General features: G+C 49.6%; 7 protein-coding genes across 7 annotated transcripts; 4 read left to right on the top strand and 3 right to left on the bottom strand.

Annotated features, from left to right (window-relative positions):
* Positions 1-79: 79 nt before the first annotated feature.
* On the bottom strand, positions 80-2,731 carry AFUA_1G07240 (uncharacterized protein). The gene is made up of 6 exons (XM_077803861.1): positions 2,314-2,731; positions 1,544-2,256; positions 1,150-1,469; positions 653-1,089; positions 449-600; positions 80-352 (listed from the first exon to the last, which is right to left on the bottom strand). Exons 1-5 carry the CDS (start codon positions 2,585-2,587, stop codon positions 491-493), a joined length of 1,854 nt encoding a protein of 617 aa, XP_077660032.1. The 5' UTR covers positions 2,588-2,731; the 3' UTR covers positions 80-352; positions 449-490.
* A 1,391-nt stretch (positions 2,732-4,122) lies between these two features.
* Positions 4,123-7,891, bottom strand: AFUA_1G07250 (SPX domain protein). Its single transcript, XM_745380.2, has 2 exons — positions 5,401-7,891; positions 4,123-5,350 (listed from the first exon to the last, which is right to left on the bottom strand). The coding sequence occupies exons 1-2, from the start codon at positions 7,642-7,644 to the stop codon at positions 5,216-5,218; spliced, it is 2,379 nt and encodes a 792-aa protein (XP_750473.2). The 5' UTR covers positions 7,645-7,891; the 3' UTR covers positions 4,123-5,215.
* A 430-nt stretch (positions 7,892-8,321) lies between these two features.
* Positions 8,322-9,982, top strand: AFUA_1G07260 (NUDIX hydrolase; the record flags this gene model as incomplete). The annotated part of the gene is made up of 4 exons (XM_745381.1): positions 8,322-8,818; positions 8,878-8,953; positions 9,017-9,725; positions 9,894-9,982. The coding sequence occupies 4 exons, from the start codon at positions 8,322-8,324 to the stop codon at positions 9,980-9,982; spliced, it is 1,371 nt and encodes a 456-aa protein (XP_750474.1).
* A 136-nt stretch (positions 9,983-10,118) lies between these two features.
* Positions 10,119-11,129, top strand: AFUA_1G07270 (uncharacterized protein). The gene is made up of 4 exons (XM_745382.2): positions 10,119-10,381; positions 10,447-10,478; positions 10,605-10,686; positions 10,752-11,129. Exons 1-4 carry the CDS (start codon positions 10,286-10,288, stop codon positions 10,776-10,778), a joined length of 237 nt encoding a protein of 78 aa, XP_750475.1. The 5' UTR covers positions 10,119-10,285; the 3' UTR covers positions 10,779-11,129.
* A 54-nt stretch (positions 11,130-11,183) lies between these two features.
* On the top strand, positions 11,184-13,812 carry AFUA_1G07280 (uncharacterized protein). The gene is made up of 4 exons (XM_077803862.1): positions 11,184-11,598; positions 11,689-11,716; positions 11,784-12,297; positions 12,371-13,812. The coding sequence occupies exons 1-4, from the start codon at positions 11,444-11,446 to the stop codon at positions 13,015-13,017; spliced, it is 1,344 nt and encodes a 447-aa protein (XP_077660033.1). The 5' UTR covers positions 11,184-11,443; the 3' UTR covers positions 13,018-13,812.
* Positions 13,813-13,896: 84 nt separating this feature from the next.
* AFUA_1G07300 (putative tetracycline transporter) lies at positions 13,897-15,499 on the top strand (the record flags this gene model as incomplete). Its single annotated transcript, XM_745384.2, has 2 exons — positions 13,897-14,123; positions 14,186-15,499. Exons 1-2 carry the CDS (start codon positions 14,055-14,057, stop codon positions 15,497-15,499), a joined length of 1,383 nt encoding a protein of 460 aa, XP_750477.1. The 5' UTR covers positions 13,897-14,054.
* Positions 15,500-15,931: 432 nt separating this feature from the next.
* On the bottom strand, positions 15,932-17,250 carry AFUA_1G07310 (uncharacterized protein; the record flags this gene model as incomplete). Its single annotated transcript, XM_745385.2, has 2 exons — positions 16,748-17,250; positions 15,932-16,668 (listed from the first exon to the last, which is right to left on the bottom strand). Exons 1-2 carry the CDS (start codon positions 17,028-17,030, stop codon positions 15,932-15,934), a joined length of 1,020 nt encoding a protein of 339 aa, XP_750478.1. The 5' UTR covers positions 17,031-17,250.
* Positions 17,251-17,265: the final 15 nt, after the last annotated feature.

A 17,265-nucleotide genomic window follows, 5' to 3' on the forward strand; every position in this document is an offset into this window, starting at 1 on the left:
TTGATCTCTGCTTCGTACAGGATGGCCTCTGGGCGTGGGAGCGCTGATACAAGGCAGGATCTTGTGAATCAGGGAATTTAACACATTAGATAGCCTGCCAAGTCGCCGGATATGAACCTTGAATAGGGTAAGATAAAGGATCTAGTTAGTGAGGGGCTTTCTATGCAAGGGGATCGATTATTTAACCGCCTCAGGCAGGTTGTAAACGACACCTGAGAGGCTATTTATAATAATTATCTACTAGGATAGATCTAATTGACGCCAGCAAGGTGCCATGCTATCATCGAGGTAGATAGTGGCCCTGTACGCTTCTAGGCGCCTTCAAGGCGCTTCTGAATAGTTTCAAAATTGACTTCGAAATTCGATATCAAAATTATTTAATCGGTTAGCAATGACCCACTTGGAATTTCAAATCAACAACTGTCGAACTGTTGTACGCAGAACTTACTACCATAAACCTTTCGCCCGCCCCAAATGAAGCACCGGATTCTCAATTGTGCAAAAAGGAGGTCTGTAAAATTTCCCTCTGATTATCAAGAATCTCCAATTCTGCATAGTCCTCCTTAAAAACTGCATGGATAAGCTGTGTCTCTTCGTACCCTACTCTTATATTAGTTGAGTCAACGGTGAATAAGGCGGGGTATATACTAACCACGTGTCGGCGGAGAAGTGGTACAATTGACAATGATCCAATCTTGGATCATACCATCTACTCGCCAAGGGTAATACTGGCCATTCTCGTGAAAGCGCATAATGTGTTCGTTGATTCGGTCTTGCTCCCGGACAATCTCCACTGCCCATTTCTGGCCAGGAATCCAAAAATCGACTCGACCGTCTGTGGTCCTAGACCATTCGGTACAGACTGGCACACCTCTACCGGCTATCCTATTAAAACACCGGTAGAACTCGTCTTGATACTGTGCCTCAATTGGTTTTGGCTGTGCACCACTTGACAATGTCTTGCCTTGGGCTGAGTGCCTCAGATTCGAGCTTGAAAACTCTTGTAATATTGCAAGGGTCAAATCTCGTAAATTTTGGAATTCTGAGGGTAGACTTTTCGCTCTTTTTGCGATGTAGTGTTCGATCCACCTAGGATTAGTTAAAATAATGCAATCGAGATAGCTGGAGTGGATACTTAGAGGTACATGCTTTTCATGGAGTCTTGAAGGAAGCACATAGACTTCCTTGTCGTAACCATCCTCTCCGAGTATTTGCATTCTGTGCAACCATCCGCGCTTGTAACATGTTTCTGCCTCTTTGTTCGGCTCACTTAGTACATTTCCTTCCTCCAAAACCTTAGCGAGGAGGTTTGCAACTTCCTTCGTGAGCCAACGGCCCTGGGGCAGTGAACGTGATATTGGCTCTTGAGTCAGCACGTCCCAGACATCCTGATCCCGTTTCAAGCTGTCGACCACGTGCTCCTTGGTTATGACTGATAAATCACGGCTCTTGATAGCATGGCGATAAAACTAATGCAAACTCAGTTAGTCAAGGGTGCATGAAAATAAATTGCGTTTTAGTTGAAATGAAGGAAGAAACTCACGTCGTGAATGTACTTTAACACAGAGCTAAGACCACCCGGGTGTCCGTTTGTCAACGAAAAAAGATAGTCTTCGGCGTCTGGACGGAGGGTAAACTTTTCTTGTAAACGAGAGTTCGCTGTCAATCGCTGTGCAGCATCCGTGAACTCTGATCGGGTGAAGAATAGACCAATCGGAGGCGATGATGGGTGTGACTGAGGGGTCAACGTCACGCGTTGAGCTAGCTTAAAATGAGCGGGCGTAAAAGCTCTGATATCAGTATCGAGCTCCATGTCAACACCGGTCAACGGGCTCCCGTAGCAGCAAAAAAGACAGAAGCTGATATCTAGGCCTTCGTGGGACAACCGTGGCTTGATTATTGAATTCCAGAAGAGGGTGTCCGAATAGGATCTTTGGGCCTCGTCGATAATGAGGATAGTTCCCGGAGCCAGATAATCCATATTTGAATCAAATCTTGTCCGTAACATTCTGTCGAGCTTGCTCCAGGCGTGAAGGTCATCACCTACTGAAGGGTATTCATCAAGCTCGCGCCATGTGTCAATAAATATTGAGTTCCTCTTCTTAGCCTTATAATATTGCTGCAGTAGTCGAGCCAGTGTTGTTTTTCCGCTCGCAGGGGTCCCCCGCACATGCACAACTTTCTGCGAATCAATGAGGTCGGCGAGTTTTGAGACTGTCTCCGATCGAGGACTGATATACGGACAGAGAATGGAAGCTGTTCATCATAAATATCATTAGTTATGCCATGAGATGATTGAGGACACAATCTAACATGTTTCCAGCTGGCTGCTTCTTTGTTGGGTTGAATCAACCTCTGCCGAACTTACGTCTCCATGTTGGGTGAGCGAATGAGAACAGTTTTGACAGAAAATATCCAGCTGTCCATCCTTAGACGTTCCCGTAAACCCTTTACAAGGACAGCGGACGGTGATATTCCCGGCCGTGAAGAGATAATTACAGTCCCCAGACATAATTCGCAGAACTGGAAACTTTGGAGTTCCTGTCGAAACCGGCGTGACTGTGGTGGTAGAATAACCAGGAGCCATAGTGTATAGGATCAGCCTCACATCGAATATCAAGATGAAAATGAAAAATAGATAGACCGTGGACAATACTGGGAGAACTGGGAAAGAGCTCTCGCGAAACAGAGATCCGCAGTGGTGACTTGTGTTGCGTCACATGCTTTGACCGTGTCAAAGCTTCATTTACCTTTCACTTCAAAAGAGGTGGGTTCCAAGTTCACACCTGCAGGTGACAGCGAAGATGGTTCTCGAGCTGATTGGATAGATTGAATGGAAAAGTGGGGTTGATGACCTCCCTCACCGCCCGCGATAGGATCTGGCAATTCCCTCACCCATCAAGTGGTCAAATCTCACGTGATCTACGCCTCCGCTCGCTTGACACCACCACGTCAGCGCCCGAATAGTTTAATACAAAAGTTAATTGCTTCAAAATAATAAGAACAGACTGGAGTGAGGAAAGAGGGTCATTGACCTTTTCATCTCTCAACATGGGGGAACTCTCCAGAATGCACCTTATTTTAAGGCACATTTCCTGTGGGATCGATTGGATGAGAAGCAATACTACTCCAATTTACGCAGAGACATCCAGTTAAGCCGGGGGCGAGCAGACAGTCTCATCCAATAAATCGCTACTTGGGGGCACAAGCCTGTGACACTGTTCCACATCCCAATGGAGGGTGCTATTGATTGTCGTCGTGGGCCCATTATCTATATTTATTTTCGGGGTGACCCTAACCTGTAGCGGTACTGTCTGGCCAATATTCATGCAGGTAGATGCCAACCTCCTGAACTCTTGATGACTGATTCCGGCTGGAATTCTGGCCTATATTGATGCCGGCGAGGCTTATCAAGAGTTCCGTGATATATGGCTTCGTGATTGTAGTTATCAAGTCTTTATTTTTGAAATAAGTGTGGCCTGAAGCTGAACGCTGTTTCCTATACTAATCGACTGCAGGAACTTCCGTATGGGAGCAGCACCTGGGAAGAGTGACTGACGAGGCATGGGAATTCACAGACTTTGCTTGAACTGAGATAGATTAGCAAGCTGCGCCTTAAACTAAAGCAAAAATCTTTTCATAGCACGTACCAACCTAATCCCGATACCTTATTATCCGCCGCTCAGAGTCGTTGCAATGGTCAATGTATATATATTATTATTCTCAGGCGCTCGAAAGAGTTGATGTTGATGGACATTCAAATGGATGAGAAACTGATTTCATTACTTGACTTCTTTACTCACGAACCGCAAATCCAATCTCCCAAAATCACGTTGCCAGAGAGGATTAAGGGGGTGGCGAAGTGCAGGACACGGGATGACTGGTCCAGACAGAACCAAAAGCGAAAGAAACAAAAGGAAATGGTGGGGAAATAACCTAATGTCAAGAGGGAAAGTTGGAAGCTATATAGACCAAGCACTGCGATGCCAAGAGGCACATGTACATTATTCCTGAATAGGCACGCTATACTATATCTAGTAATTCGCCGTCACCGCAGACTACGGAGTAGATTATCGGGTTTTCTTTGCTTTGATGATGATTTGTCAGCAGCTTTCCTGCCTGCTCGTGGGTCACATTGATGTATTAATTGATCACAAGTATTTGCTCATACTGATGATCATGAAGGGACTCTCTGACCCAATCAGTGAATAGAATACATTCTCATCATCCCTCGTAGCCATTGCAGTCTTGTCGGTCGCGCCTTGTCCACTTACTGCTTGACACTGCTGATATCCGCCGTGACATCATCAGCCAAGAAAAGGAAATCCGGGGAACTAGACGGAGCAAGGAGACAAAGTACTACCCCCGTAAAGGCCACAACACCCACAAAGTTTGATTATAGGTAAGAAGGTTGAGGGCGAGCATAACCTTTTGATGTCCAATCTCAGTGGTGGTACCAGTGTCTCCGTTCTGAAATCCTGTTGCTTTTTGCCTGGTGTCTTGACCTGCATTTCCAGACTGGCCGATGGCCGCAGGAGTTTCTTTGGCGAATGGCTTTGGTTCTTTAGCAAGTCTGTTTGCTTAGGGCTTTATTCACAATACCCCTATGGGTATGGTTGAATTTTCGGTTGACATTCCCAGTTCATTAAAAAATCATTCAATCTGCATTCTCCACAACCGAAGTCCCCGGGAGCATCATTATCAGATATCACGAAGCCCTCCAGGGGGTGGTGATAAGAAGCCTTCAAGGCTAGTGTCGACTATACTCCAGAACAGCTGACCAGGATTGCCACTGATGCTGAAGAAAAGAGCAATGTCTAGCAGTGGCTTAAAACTCCGCTGTTATGACATAACGACGGCAAGGGCGAAGTGAGCAGAATGAATGTAAGAAAAGGACGCGTTGCGAAGCCGGGATATTGGCCCAACCTATGCTGAGTAGTCAACGACTTGCAGAGTAGAAACGAACATATCAGAGCATAGCCATATGACGTTGCAGGTCTGCTGTGCCTCTCTTGTAAACATTGCTTTACAACCATTATCAGTTTCACAATTCAGCAGGTGTAAAGTAATACAGGCAATTAATCATCGCAATCATCGACAACCACTCGCATGTGAACCATGCATATATATATTCGTTCAGTTACTTTTGGATGTACAGCGACTTAATACAGGCTATCACAGTCATACTCGCGTCAAGCATCGTAAAGACGTGCATTTACATTCCTTGTCCACCCTGGTTGACCAAGCGCCAGGTGTCCGGATGTTCCACTGGAGTAAATGAAACGTTGAACATAGGGGGTGTGTCAACGCCGGGCTGCTGCTCCCTGATCCTCTTCATAGTAGCCGAATACTGCTTCATGTCAGCCCCAGTAATCGAATCTCCGAACCGATCAGACTTACCTTGAAGGCGAAATTCAGCACCAAGGCAATCGCCAGACCAATGCACACGACAATAGGCCCAAATGTGTTGTCCAGATCACGTCCGCTCCGCTGCCGGATGAGCCGGGACCGCTTTTCATACATGTACCATCCCCAAGCGGCGGCGAACAAGGCGAAAAAAGTGTAGACAATGGACAAGGCGCGAGCAATATCGTTGTGTTTGCCCGCAGCATTGTACAAACCGAGAGACAGAGAAGAAAGCAGGATGCTGATGTGCAGCCACTTGATAAAGGTTCGTTGGTTGGCAAGATATACCTTGCTCTCCACACGGACAGGGCCCGAATCCTTGATCCAGGTGAGGGGTTCACGCACACCGGGTGGCAGGACAACCGACTGTCGATGCGAGCGGCTAGATCGCGAGATGGGGAAAGACGGGAAGAGTGCGGCCAAGCGGGATGACGTTATCGGCTGCGTTTCTCCCGGAGCACTCTCCTCGGGAAATGTGCGGCCTTCTCCTTCCTGTATGGTAGGCCTACTCGGCTGTGGCCCAGGCTGCGATGGCTGTCTTGCCCGCGCTGAGGAGCCCAGTTCCGAGAACATGGTAACCGGGGATCCAACCATTGGGCGCACGGTAGGACTTGCTCGGTTGCCCAGGAAGCTTCCGACGGCCATATCATCCTCGGCACGCTTTGCAAGCCGTTCCTGTTCTTCTCGAAACGCTGTTTCGGGATCGCGTCGAATGTCATTCTCCAGTTCGCTCAACCAGAAGGGGAAGCTATTGACATGGTCCTCAAACAGCTGAGCGACACCGTGAACGAACTTCGAGAAACGCGGTGCCTCCTTGACCAGGTGGGAGACCATGAGCTCGTTGACCCACTCGATATGATGTGCGCTGCCCCGCAGCTTGATCTCCAGCAAAGCGTGCGGGAACCGGTTGACCTCGCCGGTTCTGATGCCGTCGAAGGGGTACTGCATTCCGCTATCGTCGATATCCCTCCGATGCCAATCGGTCGGGTCACGACACGGGCGTTCTTCGTCTAGCGCGTCTTCCCTAATGAGCGCAAGGTTAGTGTCGAGGGAAATCCGAATGCGATCATCCCCGGGTATTTGGAATGCAGTGCGGGTGTAATTGGCCCGAAGCATGGGCTGTAGGTTGTTCTCCTTGATGAATGACTGCAGCTCCTCAACATCCTTTTTGAGCGTCTCCGCCTCTGCTGATTCGCCGTTATTCAAACCTTCCATTCGATGCAGCTGTTTCTCGAACGTATATTTGCCCTCAAGGAATTCCTGCACATGCTTCTTCTTAAGCTGCACTTTCACCTCTTTGCTATAGTCATCACTGGTCACAATCTTCTTCTCCAGGAAAATGGCGGGCGTGTCCTTGAGATCCCCGGTCCACCGAAGTCTGAGCGACCCGGCTTCGGGGGCTTTAGCTACTTTCTGATTGTAGAGGTCGAACTGGGGGTTGTCGAAATACAAAGATGTAATTGTGGGGTCCTCAGGAAGCGACTCAAAATCCCTCGAGGATTTGGGGTTGTAAATGAGCACAGGCAATCGGCGAAGAATGTAAGTTTTGACCTCCAGGATGTTATCTTCATGGACCCAGAACTTGTACGATGAGTACGCATCCTGGCCAGAACGGGGCTCGCTGGCATCCTTGGATTCGACAGCACCCTCACTCAGGATCTGTCGCACAAAGGAATACATTACCGATATCCGATGAACTAGAGGCGAATAGTCCTCGCTGTTGAAAGGGAGCTGCGATAAACGTACTTGCAGCAGCGGCCGTACACGGTATCGTGCACCACGCTTGCGGTCATGCTTCTTGGCAGCCTTTAGGAAACCAGTGAAATTGATGCGACTGTACTTCTGGAGCTCGCTAACTTCTTTGGCAATTTGGTCCAACTCTTGAAGAACTTCAGACGCAATGCTCTTTTTTTCCTTGTCGTCCACGGTGGTGGTGGTGGTGGTCTCCTGACCCGCATTGGGTGCCAATGGCAGTAACCTGCTCTCACAGGCAGACGTACGCTCTTTCAGCTGCTGAGATGTCTCAACCTGGAAAGAATGGACCTTGTCAAGCTGCACATTGATCAGTTCCTGGACAAAGGCTTCCTCGTCCTGTTCTGTCCAGGGAGACTCTTCTGAGTCACTTGCGTCTTCAGTGACATCATGTTCTTTCAAGAGAACCTTCAATTTGTGATAGTCGATGTACTTCCCACCCCAGGGGGGGTAAATCGAGTTCTTCAGCGTCTTGCCAAAACGCATGACGAATTGACAAACTGAATTCGGCTAAATCGAGGTTGCGACAGTGGCAATGCTATACTCGGTTCAACTGCATGGGCTTGTTGGGGATTATGTTGAAGAAGCGTCTCGACAAACAGCACAAAACATAAAGCGCATGAACATGCCCTCAATGAGCAAAGTAGAGGAGACAGAAGTCGCTTCAGGGCCTGATGTAAGGAGTTTAAGCGACTGAAATAACGCTTGAGATCTGGTGGGTGGCCGGCACAGTCTAGCCTTCCAGCTAGTTTCAGGAAGCTGTTATCAGGAAGTCCATTGCATGCACGTGCTGCACTAGCCTGGAGCACGCTCAGCCAATCACGATCTGCATGACGTCGGTTTGTCTTATTCTGTGGAAGGAGAACGCTGCCACCGGTTTGGTAATACCAATCGGATACAACAGGTATTGTCTTTTCATGACCGGAAGTATTGAAATGGTAACCGGAGATACCTGGGTAGATCACTGATGGAGCCCACAGTGATAAGATCAACAGCACTTTCTCCATACAACATTCCACTCCTGTCTCGTATCCTCTTCGTTTCACAATCGACGACGGCAAATCAAGGCCATGAGGAGTCTTTTTCGCGTGAATATATTGCAATTTACTTTCCTCTATTCTAGATAGTCCATAGCTTACCATTTATGACGAAAAATCCACGAAATGGAGCCCATGAACCCCGAGCCAAATCAAGAACCACCATCGCTGTCCAAATCCCTCCACACCGCATTGACTGATCTTCATCGTCGTCCATATCCACATGTTCCTAACCCTCCATCGTGCAAGAAACGTGCTTCAGTAGCTCTGGTCCTCCGGGTGCGACCAGCATATGATCACTGGCCTGATTCGACTTCTCTGCCCGCTGAGCAAGGTCAAACCATTTCCACTGAACAACGCTTGGAGACATTCTTCTCTCAACCCTGGGTTCAGCATGGATCACCAGAGGTCCTGTTTATCAAACGGGCATCACGTGTGGGAGACCGCTGGACAGGACATGTTGCGTTCCCTGGAGGGAAGCGTGATCTAGAAGATACGGATGACCGAGCGGTTGCAATTAGAGAGACCTCGGAGGAGGTAGGATTGGATTTGACGACGGATGACTATATTTACATTGGAAATTTGCCAGAGCGGGTAGTAACAACCAGTTGGGGCTCAGTACCGTACGTTGGCAATCTTGATCTTTCACTTTCCTTCGATAATGCTTACAGCGTTATCCAAGGTTGATGGTCCTCTGTCCTTTCGTCTTTTTGTCAACTCGGAGCGATTCGCCAATTCTCAAATTGCAACCAGCAGAGGTTGCTTCATCACATTGGGTACCTCTCGAAATTCTTCTATCACCTTCAGCACGAACTGTTGAGTATGTCGACATGTCTCAACGGTTCGCAAATCGAGGCGGGCTTATTGCTCGCCTTCTATGTCGGTCCCTGATGGGGTGGATGGAGTTCGCTGCGATTCAGTTGCAACCAAGTGAAAGTCTAAATTGCACTACGACTCCGAACCTGGATACCATTACAAACCAGTCAAGCCTTTCAATCTTCCAAAGATGGAAAACGTGTTTCTCAACCGCCGCCTCCGTTGGCTCAACTCGACCCCTGCATCTGTGGGGGCTGTCCTTGGGAATTTTGGCCGACTTCCTTGATATGCTCCCGCCGCATACGGCTGTGCGGTTGTGGAAGTATCCTACTTTTACAAGCCTTGACTTGCGCTTCATAATTAGCCTTCTGACGTATCGTCTCCGAAAACGCAATATCCTCCATGTGAGATCGGGGGCTCGAGGCGACATGAGTAACACGGCCGTGGACAGCCAAACTGTGGCGTTGCCAGTACTTCAAGAAGTTAATACACAGCACGACTATAACGATGTTGGAATTGGAGGCTTGGGAGTGGGCAGATACTATGGAGCTTCAGATAACGCTTCCGACAGGAGCACATATGCTGTCGGCATCATGCTCAGAGGCTATTATGAGAAGCTGCGTGTTGCGATATATGTCTTCCTCGCATGGAGGATTGCCTTGGGATCTGTGGCAGCGGTCTACGCATGGAAATTCCTTCGAGATCGTCGAATTCGTCGGTGACAAGGTCTCAACCTTTTGTACAGAGGCGATCTTGAACAGTATATAATTGTGGTTCGGGAACTGGTATGTCTCCTTATAGGACCGAGCCTAAGAGTCATAAGGAGATTTTGGTCGTGTATATGCGACGATACTGTACATGAAAGCTTCCTTTACTGGATAGAGCAAGTAGACTATCACCGCTTCCAAGCACATCTGGAATTGAACCAGATGGCGTCACGACCATGGAACGTACTGTTCTGTACCATGTAAATACAGTACGTAATACGGTAGTGGCTCCCCACACCATGTTATCTCGATGCAAAGGTAACCCTTAGTCATGTGACTTTTTGTTGATATCGAGCTCTGACTGGCTGTAAATATACAGGCCCTTACATCAGTCTTGATTCGGTAACTTATTGGTTGGGGTAAGGTAAGATTGACTATCCTAATTAACCCGAAGTTCATGCTTATCGTCCCCATTATCAATCACAATCATCAAGAGTAAATCATCGCGACCAATTCAGAAATCAATCCATTATTTGATCCAGGACTTCACTTTCAGAATCTTTTCCAATGGCCGGAACACAGAAGCTCTATCCTCGTGGCACTGTGAAGGGCATTGTGAAAGCACATTCAAACCGAAGCCTGAGCAAAAACGCTGATATTCTGGTAAGCAGCAGGCCAACAGTCACATTAGAGCTCATTAACTGATGTCTCTCTATGCCATTACGCAGATCTTCTTAGATTATATGCTTTTCATGCAAGAGTGAGTCGGCAACTTGCCCTCCCAGCATCTCCCCAATCATCAGCTGTTACCATCCGTGCCATGTCTTCTACCTCGAGGCACAGCTGAGATACTCATATGATGGGACAATGTTGACTGGATCCAAAGATTGATGCGCGAAGCTTCGATAAGGTCGCGGAAAGCTGGTGAAAAATATGTCTCACCAAACTCTGTCCGAAAGGTCACCGAGGTGCGTTGTCAATTGAATCGATTCATCGTGCTGTACTGATGGCTAAATCTTCCTCTTCCCCCTAGAAAACACTACGAAAATTCAAGGGCTGACCAGTCGAATCGTCTTCCAACCAACTCTATCCAGTATCGAGTGCATGCAATACCCACGATGGGGATGAGGTTACTTAGCGACTTGGCTTACAAGGAGACTACCTGAGATCAGCTCCCTCTTCTACTACTTTTCTGAATATTCTGCAAGGGAAAGGAGTACAGGCGTTGTTGTTGTGTTGGTTCTTATGATACCCGGGTCGTGCCTTGTGGGCTGAGCTCCACGAACAGATACATGATGGTGCCCTCTGAACAGCTTCATAGTCGCTTTATGAAAGAGCAATTGTAATTTATAAATACAAAGACTCATCATTTGACCTCAGTTGTATATGTGTGGAAAGAATTGGCCGCCCTTTAATCTCTTTGTTTTGCTGGTAGTCGCAGCAGGCACGCGACAAAGCGGCGAGAGGTTCGGAAGAGTTCCACCCACATCCTTGACTCTTCAGCTCACGACAGCTTAGACCAGATCTCGCACAACACTCTTCTTTCTGAACCATTTCCCTTTGCGCACTGCGTTTACTTGCTAATTGATATACTGGAACAAGGCAACTCTTAGCCTTTCAAGTTTACTTAACTATTATCCATTATCTGAATCTCAATTCTCCCCTGACTTTGGTCATCGTTCAAAGCTCCAACATTAACCAGCTGTCGAACCACCCATCTCCACAATGGCAGCTATTTCTGTCAACAGCCACTCTCAGGCTCAGTCCGAGGCCTCTCCAAGGCCAGATTATGCAGTCTCTGCTTCTAAAGCAGATGCGGCTCAGGGAACAGCCAACGGCGTGGACACCCTCGACAACCCTCATTTGAAAGATCTTCAGAGGTATGTAAACTTCAAGATTGAAGCTAGCGCATCTGTTGCGATGCTGTACTTCGATTGTTCCGATCATGAAATCTAATAGCATTCTTATAGGAGCTTGCGTAATACCATGAAGAAGCTGGTGAGTCGCTCCAACACGCCAGAGAAACACTCGTTCACTCGCTAACAAGCGATCGGTCTCTGTGTAGAACGCAACCGCAAAGGTCGATGCTATCATCGCAGAAAACCCCGGCAAATCTCTCGACGAACTAGTTGCGGAGAAGAAGATCAACGTGGACCAGAAAGCGCAGGCCCTGAAGAAGCCTGCGCTCCAGGCCACCGTCGCTCAAATCGAGGAGCAAATCGCTCAATTCAAGAGCTTCGCCAGCCATTATGAGGAGCGCCTGAACAGCCAGAAGGCCGCACTGGAGAAGGCCCACAAGGAAGAATTGGATGCTGTTCGGGAAAAGGTTCGCGCGGAGGCTACTGAGTTTCACCAGAAGGATCTCAGACAGCGTCTGCTTAGCCTGACCAAGTTCCTTTGCGCTGCCGCCGCCATGAGGCGCTCCGGTGACGAGACATCCCCCGAGAGCCGTGCATTTGAAGGTGTTCTTTACCAAGTCTACGGAGGCACCCAGGACGCAGTGAGCTCTATGCTCAAACTGATCGAAGGAGTAGACGAGAAGGTCGTCAGTGTGGAGGGAGAAACGCTTGAGGTCTCCTGTAAGGAAGCCCATCATAATTTCTTGATTGAAAGCGATTTGGTCCAGTTGATTAACCATTGTGCCTTGTCTAGACGGTAAGATGAAGCAAACATCCGAGGAGTATGTTCCCGGGGAAGCTACAGAGGAGGTAACTGCAGAAGCAAGTGCAACCTCTGATCCTACGTTGGCGAATGCGGCCTACACTGAACTCCAGGACGGCCCTCTTGACGCCGGTGCTACAGCAGCCAACGAGATTGACTCCTCTGCGCCTAAAGCTGAGGTCTCTCCACCCGCGCAGACTCTCGTTTCCGATGCTGCTAATCCTGTAGCCGAGGCGTCGTGGGAACAGAACGGGGCTGGCTCGCTCGAGTCGTCGGCAAATGCTGACGGCTGGGTTGAGGTGCCTCGCGACCCGGCGGAGACGGAGACGGGCCTACAGGCCACCCCTGCCTCTGTCGATACCGGTCTGAAGGACAACCAGACTGTCGCTGCGGCCTCCGGACAGAGTGATGAACATGTCTCCGTGCCTAAGGCGCAGGGCAGCGACGGATTCGAACCCGTTGTGCACCATCAGAGACAGCCTAGTGGCCGCGGTCGGGGCCGCGGTGGACGTGGCCGGGGAGATGGATTCCGTGGACGCGGCCGTGGCGATTTCAGGGGCCGCGGTCGAGGACGCGGTGGGCGTGGCCGCGGCGGACCAAATGGGGCCCCAGCTGCAGCTCCAGCTGCAGCACAGTGATTAAATTTGAACTTCTCCACAAGACGTTGGCATTTACCATGTGCTCCCGAAGAATAGAGATCTCTAAATGAGAAAGCTCGTCTTCAATGCCATGGTACTCGACTCCAGCGCCTTCGCATTAGGTGCCGCCTGAGGGGCTTTTCCCTCCCAGGCACCACTTCTCCATTCTCCCCTTATTTTCCTTTCTTGACCACCTTAGTCTCTCCATACCATTCTCTACCTGTCTTAATGTCCACAAGCGCATCGGTACGGCGGTGTTATGGTTGACGAAAGCGATGAACAACTCGAAATTTTTACTGGGAACAAGGATTCTTGATTGCAAAGGCATGGGTTTGGGATTGTCTGGGCTCTTCTGCACCTTTGCTCTCTGGTTCTCCCTTTTGGTCGGTTGATGTTACCAAAAGTCCCTCTTGTATATGTCTGGCAGTTATTGAGCGTGCATATCCTTGGTCTGATCTTTTCGACCTCCTCTTTCATTTTCTGTAGACTCTATTCTCCATTTCCACGCCACCGGTGGATTCCGAAGGCGGCCTTTTTGCTTCTTTGGCTTCATTTCCTTTCCCTGTGTTCTACTTTACAATTCCCCTCGAGGCCCAGCATGCCGGATTTGGGCCATGGAGTGGGGGGAGATGGTGATGGTGATAGGGAGGTTGCTATGACGGCGTCGCAAGGACATGGCTGGTCTGTGGGAGAATGGGTCAATCTTGGCGTAGATTGGTTTGTACAGCAGATGAAATGAATGGCATTCATCTCGCCAACAGCAGTCGTTTCGACTCTTTATTGTAGCTTCGAGGCATCAGTAACAGTAAATAGATCCGAAACTGGCAATAGGGCTCAGGGCTATGACATAATCTGTCTGTCTCGATCTAAGATTGATTACCCAGCAGCTACAGGCATCGGTGTCTCATGCTGATGGATACCGGATTGTCCCTTTTCGCTTCTCTTCTTCCCTTCGTTTGATCGAGTCACTCGTTGTTCAATCCTCATGCTCTACTCCAATTTGCCGATCCGCGAACTTGCAGTCCGAATTGATCATCATGGCGCTGGCTGCGGATCAGCGTAAGAGGATACTACAAGTGTTGATGATATCTCTCCTTCTAGACCTGGTGGGAATAATTCCTACACACTGACTGAATGATAAAGACCCTCTCTAACTGACTTATGCTAGATCTCCTTTACATTCATCCTTCCACTCTTTCCATCTCTGCTTACGTTCTATCGTTCTCAAGACCCCTCTCCCACCTCTCTCCTAAACCAGGTCTTCCACTATCTCAACGCGTATAAGAATTCATTCGCAAAGCCGATCGACTCGCGATATGATATAGTGCTCCTTGGAGGAGCGCTAGGATCGCTCTTTTCTCTTCTACAAGCCATTGCTGCCCCTTTCATCGGCCGACTATCCGACAGATATGGACGACGGACGGCACTGCTCTGCTCCATGGTCGGGAACACTCTGAGTGTCGCACTATGGGTCGCCGCGACGGATTTTCGTACCTTCTTGGCCAGCCGAATTGTTGGTGGTCTAAGCGAGGGCAATGTGCAGCTGGCGCATGCAATTGCTACGGATATCAGTGACGAAAGTAAACGGGGCTCGACCATGGCGCTGGTGGGTGCCTGCTTTAGCATTGCGTTCACCTGCGGGCCGGCTCTTGGAGCCGCCTTGTCGAATATCACCACAGTGGCCGCAAATCCGTTCGCGACCGCTGCAGGGGTCTCGCTTGTCCTTATTGTCACCGAGACACTGTACCTGTATCGCTGTCTGCCGGAAACACACCCCCGATTGACTAAGCTCAGTCTTGGTCCTCACAGAGCTGAGGACACCGCCTCCCCAACGCAAAAGAATGGCAAGCAAGCTGACGCCTCGAACCCCGACTCGACCATGCCTCGCAAACGCACGAATAATCCCGCACTCCTCAACCTGCTTCACTTTCTCTTCCTTCTTCCTTTCTCCGGGCTGGAATTCTCTCTTCCCTTCCTTACCGCAACTTTTTACGCGGGAAGCACTGCATCTCCATCCGCCCTGAACGGTCGTCTTCTTTCCTTGATGGGACTCATCGCCTCTTTGCTCCAAGGGACCGTCGTGCGACGTCTACCACCACTCATGACCCTTCGCGCCGGGGTGGTAGCTTGCACCATCTCTTTCTTCCTCCTGGCTCGAGTCTCTTCGCTCGTCGGGCTCTACTCGGCCGGTGCTCTGTTGGCTGTGACCAGTGCTACGGTTGTGACCGGCCTGAATAGTCTCGGTAGCCTTGAAGCGCGGGAAGGAGAGCGCGGCCTTGTGCTGGGTCGACTGCGAAGCTGGGGCCAGGTAGGCCGAGCTGCGGGCCCCCTGCTCTTCTGCTCGCTTTTCTGGTGGGTCGGACGCGAAATTGCCTACACCACTGGTGGGTTCGCAATGTTGGCGGTCTGTGTGGGCGTGTTTACGATGTTGAGGTCGCCTCCTATCGAATCTGTGGCGATGGCCGGCAAGGTGAAGGCCTAGCAGTTTGCATTAGATGCATGTATCAAATCATTGAGCGTATATTCTTAGCATTGCTGGACTTTTGACTGATTCATCACCTAACAACAAGCGGGACTGTTCATAAAGTTTTGACTTCTATGATATGTACATGTACCACAAGGCAATTTCAACGGCTGGTCAGAGATCCATCCTACACTTCTATAACATTCTTGGCTGGGTATAATACACGCAAGTATAAGTATATCAAAAGAGGAGATGGTGCGATTTTAAGACAGCCGACGAAGAAAACATGATCAACGCCATAGAACTAGAGTGAGAGTGCCACACGTGCGCCAAATATATCAGCAGTGGTAGTAGAACAATGCTACAAAGTACCTCTGTGTTATAAAGAGGATGTTTTGCAAGGGCTTACACACCCATCATCAACAGCATCTTGGAACCTGCAACTGTGAGCTATGTTGATCGGTCAGAGCCACGATGCGTGCGAGGCGAGGGAAAGCTACAGGTCTGACAGCCCTGGATCGCCAGCCCAGGCGGAGGGTCGAGAGAACCTCGCGCCTTCCCAATCAGCCAGTCAGTCAACGTGACAAACTTGGCAGTCCGATCCCATCCGCCCGCGTCGTCAGCATGCTCGATCGTATGCGAAGAAATCCGGCCTTCTTCGTCAAAGGAGAAAATGAACAGCCCAGTAAACTGCTCCTCATTCGACAGTTTGAAGATGGGTGCATCCCCGCCCAGAAGCACACTGAGACCCTTGTTGACGCCATTCTTCGCAGAAGTATGGCTGAGCTTTTCCGACGATGGCGATGACGACAAGGCCTTGTTGGACTTGCTCGCAGCACCGGCAGAGCCACCTTTATGACCCTCTCTCCTGGGCTCTGTCCTCCATCGGACGACTAGCCGCTCATCTCCGCTTTCGCTCTCGCTGCATCCGTCCGGATCTAAGACCGTGCCTGCACGAACGATCCGCTCGCTGAGGATCTGCAACTTCACGTTACCGACTAGCGGCAAGCTGCTCCACGCCACAGGGACGGTCCAGAGCGCGGCTCGATACAATGTGCGACCTTTCACTGTGGGGAGGTGCGGATGCGTCGAGGGAAATAAGTGAAGTGTGATGTTCGGCGAAAGTATGCTCGGAGGTAAAGGATTGATGAGTAGAGTCGGTAGTAGAGGAGAGAGAGTGCGTAGCGCTGCGAAAGGGCACCGTCAGCATGAATCCATCCTTCTCATCGGCAATATATTTCTTCGTCCTGGGACAGTCACACGTACTTTTCCCAAGTTTCAGGATCCGTTCGTCGGGCGGTTTATGATCATTTTGCGGGCCCCCGTTCAGCCCGTCTATGGATGATTCAAGATGTGTCTGTGAGAAGAGCGTGGGCGATGTGGGCGTCGGCCAAGGGTCGTGGAGAATCCCGTGTCGTGGCTGCGCCAAGGGCCGCACTGGACTCGACACAAAATACTGACGGGGACTAGATAGAGAGACAGATTTCCGTGGAGCTTGGAGGAGACATCGAATCGGCTGAGGGGACGGAGCAGAGAGCAGCTTCGGCATCACGGCGTCGGAAGGAGAATAATACCTCAAAGGGATTGCATAGGAGTATAACTAAAGTGAAAGCCGTACTAGACGACGAGATACAAGCAGTTGTCAAGCCATATGTCTGAGACTCTACTGGTGTAATGGCAGCAGGCTGAAGTTCAGCAAAAGTCAGAACTAAAGCGTGAAGTCGAAGTTTCGGTTTGGTTTCGCCAATGACGTCGAGAGATTCGCCGAAGCCAAACCGAAACAT

This window comes from Aspergillus fumigatus, chromosome 1 (assembly GCF_000002655.1).
Source record: "Aspergillus fumigatus Af293 chromosome 1, whole genome shotgun sequence".
Classification (NCBI taxonomy): Eukaryota; Fungi; Ascomycota; class Eurotiomycetes; order Eurotiales; family Aspergillaceae; genus Aspergillus; species Aspergillus fumigatus.

Excerpts from the sequence above, each read along its gene's own strand:
- AFUA_1G07240 (XM_077803861.1), bottom strand. The coding sequence starts at position 2,587 with ATGGCTCCTGGTTATTCTACCACCACAGTCACGCCGGTTTCGACAGGA. Across the intron at positions 2,257-2,313 it reads AAGCAGCCAGCTGGAAACAT|CTTCCATTCTCTGTCCGTAT; the intron begins GTTAGATTGTGT and ends TATGATGAACAG. Across the intron at positions 1,090-1,149 it reads CCTTCAAGACTCCATGAAAA|GTGGATCGAACACTACATCG; the intron begins GCATGTACCTCT and ends AACTAATCCTAG.
- AFUA_1G07270 (XM_745382.2), top strand. The coding sequence starts at position 10,286 with ATGGCCGGAACACAGAAGCTCTATCCTCGTGGCACTGTGAAGGGCATT. Across the intron at positions 10,382-10,446 it reads GCAAAAACGCTGATATTCTG|ATCTTCTTAGATTATATGCT; the intron begins GTAAGCAGCAGG and ends GCCATTACGCAG. Across the intron at positions 10,687-10,751 it reads CTGTCCGAAAGGTCACCGAG|AAAACACTACGAAAATTCAA; the intron begins GTGCGTTGTCAA and ends TCTTCCCCCTAG.
- AFUA_1G07280 (XM_077803862.1), top strand. The coding sequence starts at position 11,444 with ATGGCAGCTATTTCTGTCAACAGCCACTCTCAGGCTCAGTCCGAGGCC. Across the intron at positions 11,599-11,688 it reads CATTTGAAAGATCTTCAGAG|GAGCTTGCGTAATACCATGA; the intron begins GTATGTAAACTT and ends GCATTCTTATAG. Across the intron at positions 12,298-12,370 it reads AGAAACGCTTGAGGTCTCCT|ACGGTAAGATGAAGCAAACA; the intron begins GTAAGGAAGCCC and ends TGCCTTGTCTAG.
- AFUA_1G07250 (XM_745380.2), bottom strand. The coding sequence starts at position 7,644 with ATGCGTTTTGGCAAGACGCTGAAGAACTCGATTTACCCCCCCTGGGGT. Across the intron at positions 5,351-5,400 it reads TGCTGAATTTCGCCTTCAAG|TATTCGGCTACTATGAAGAG; the intron begins GTAAGTCTGATC and ends GACATGAAGCAG.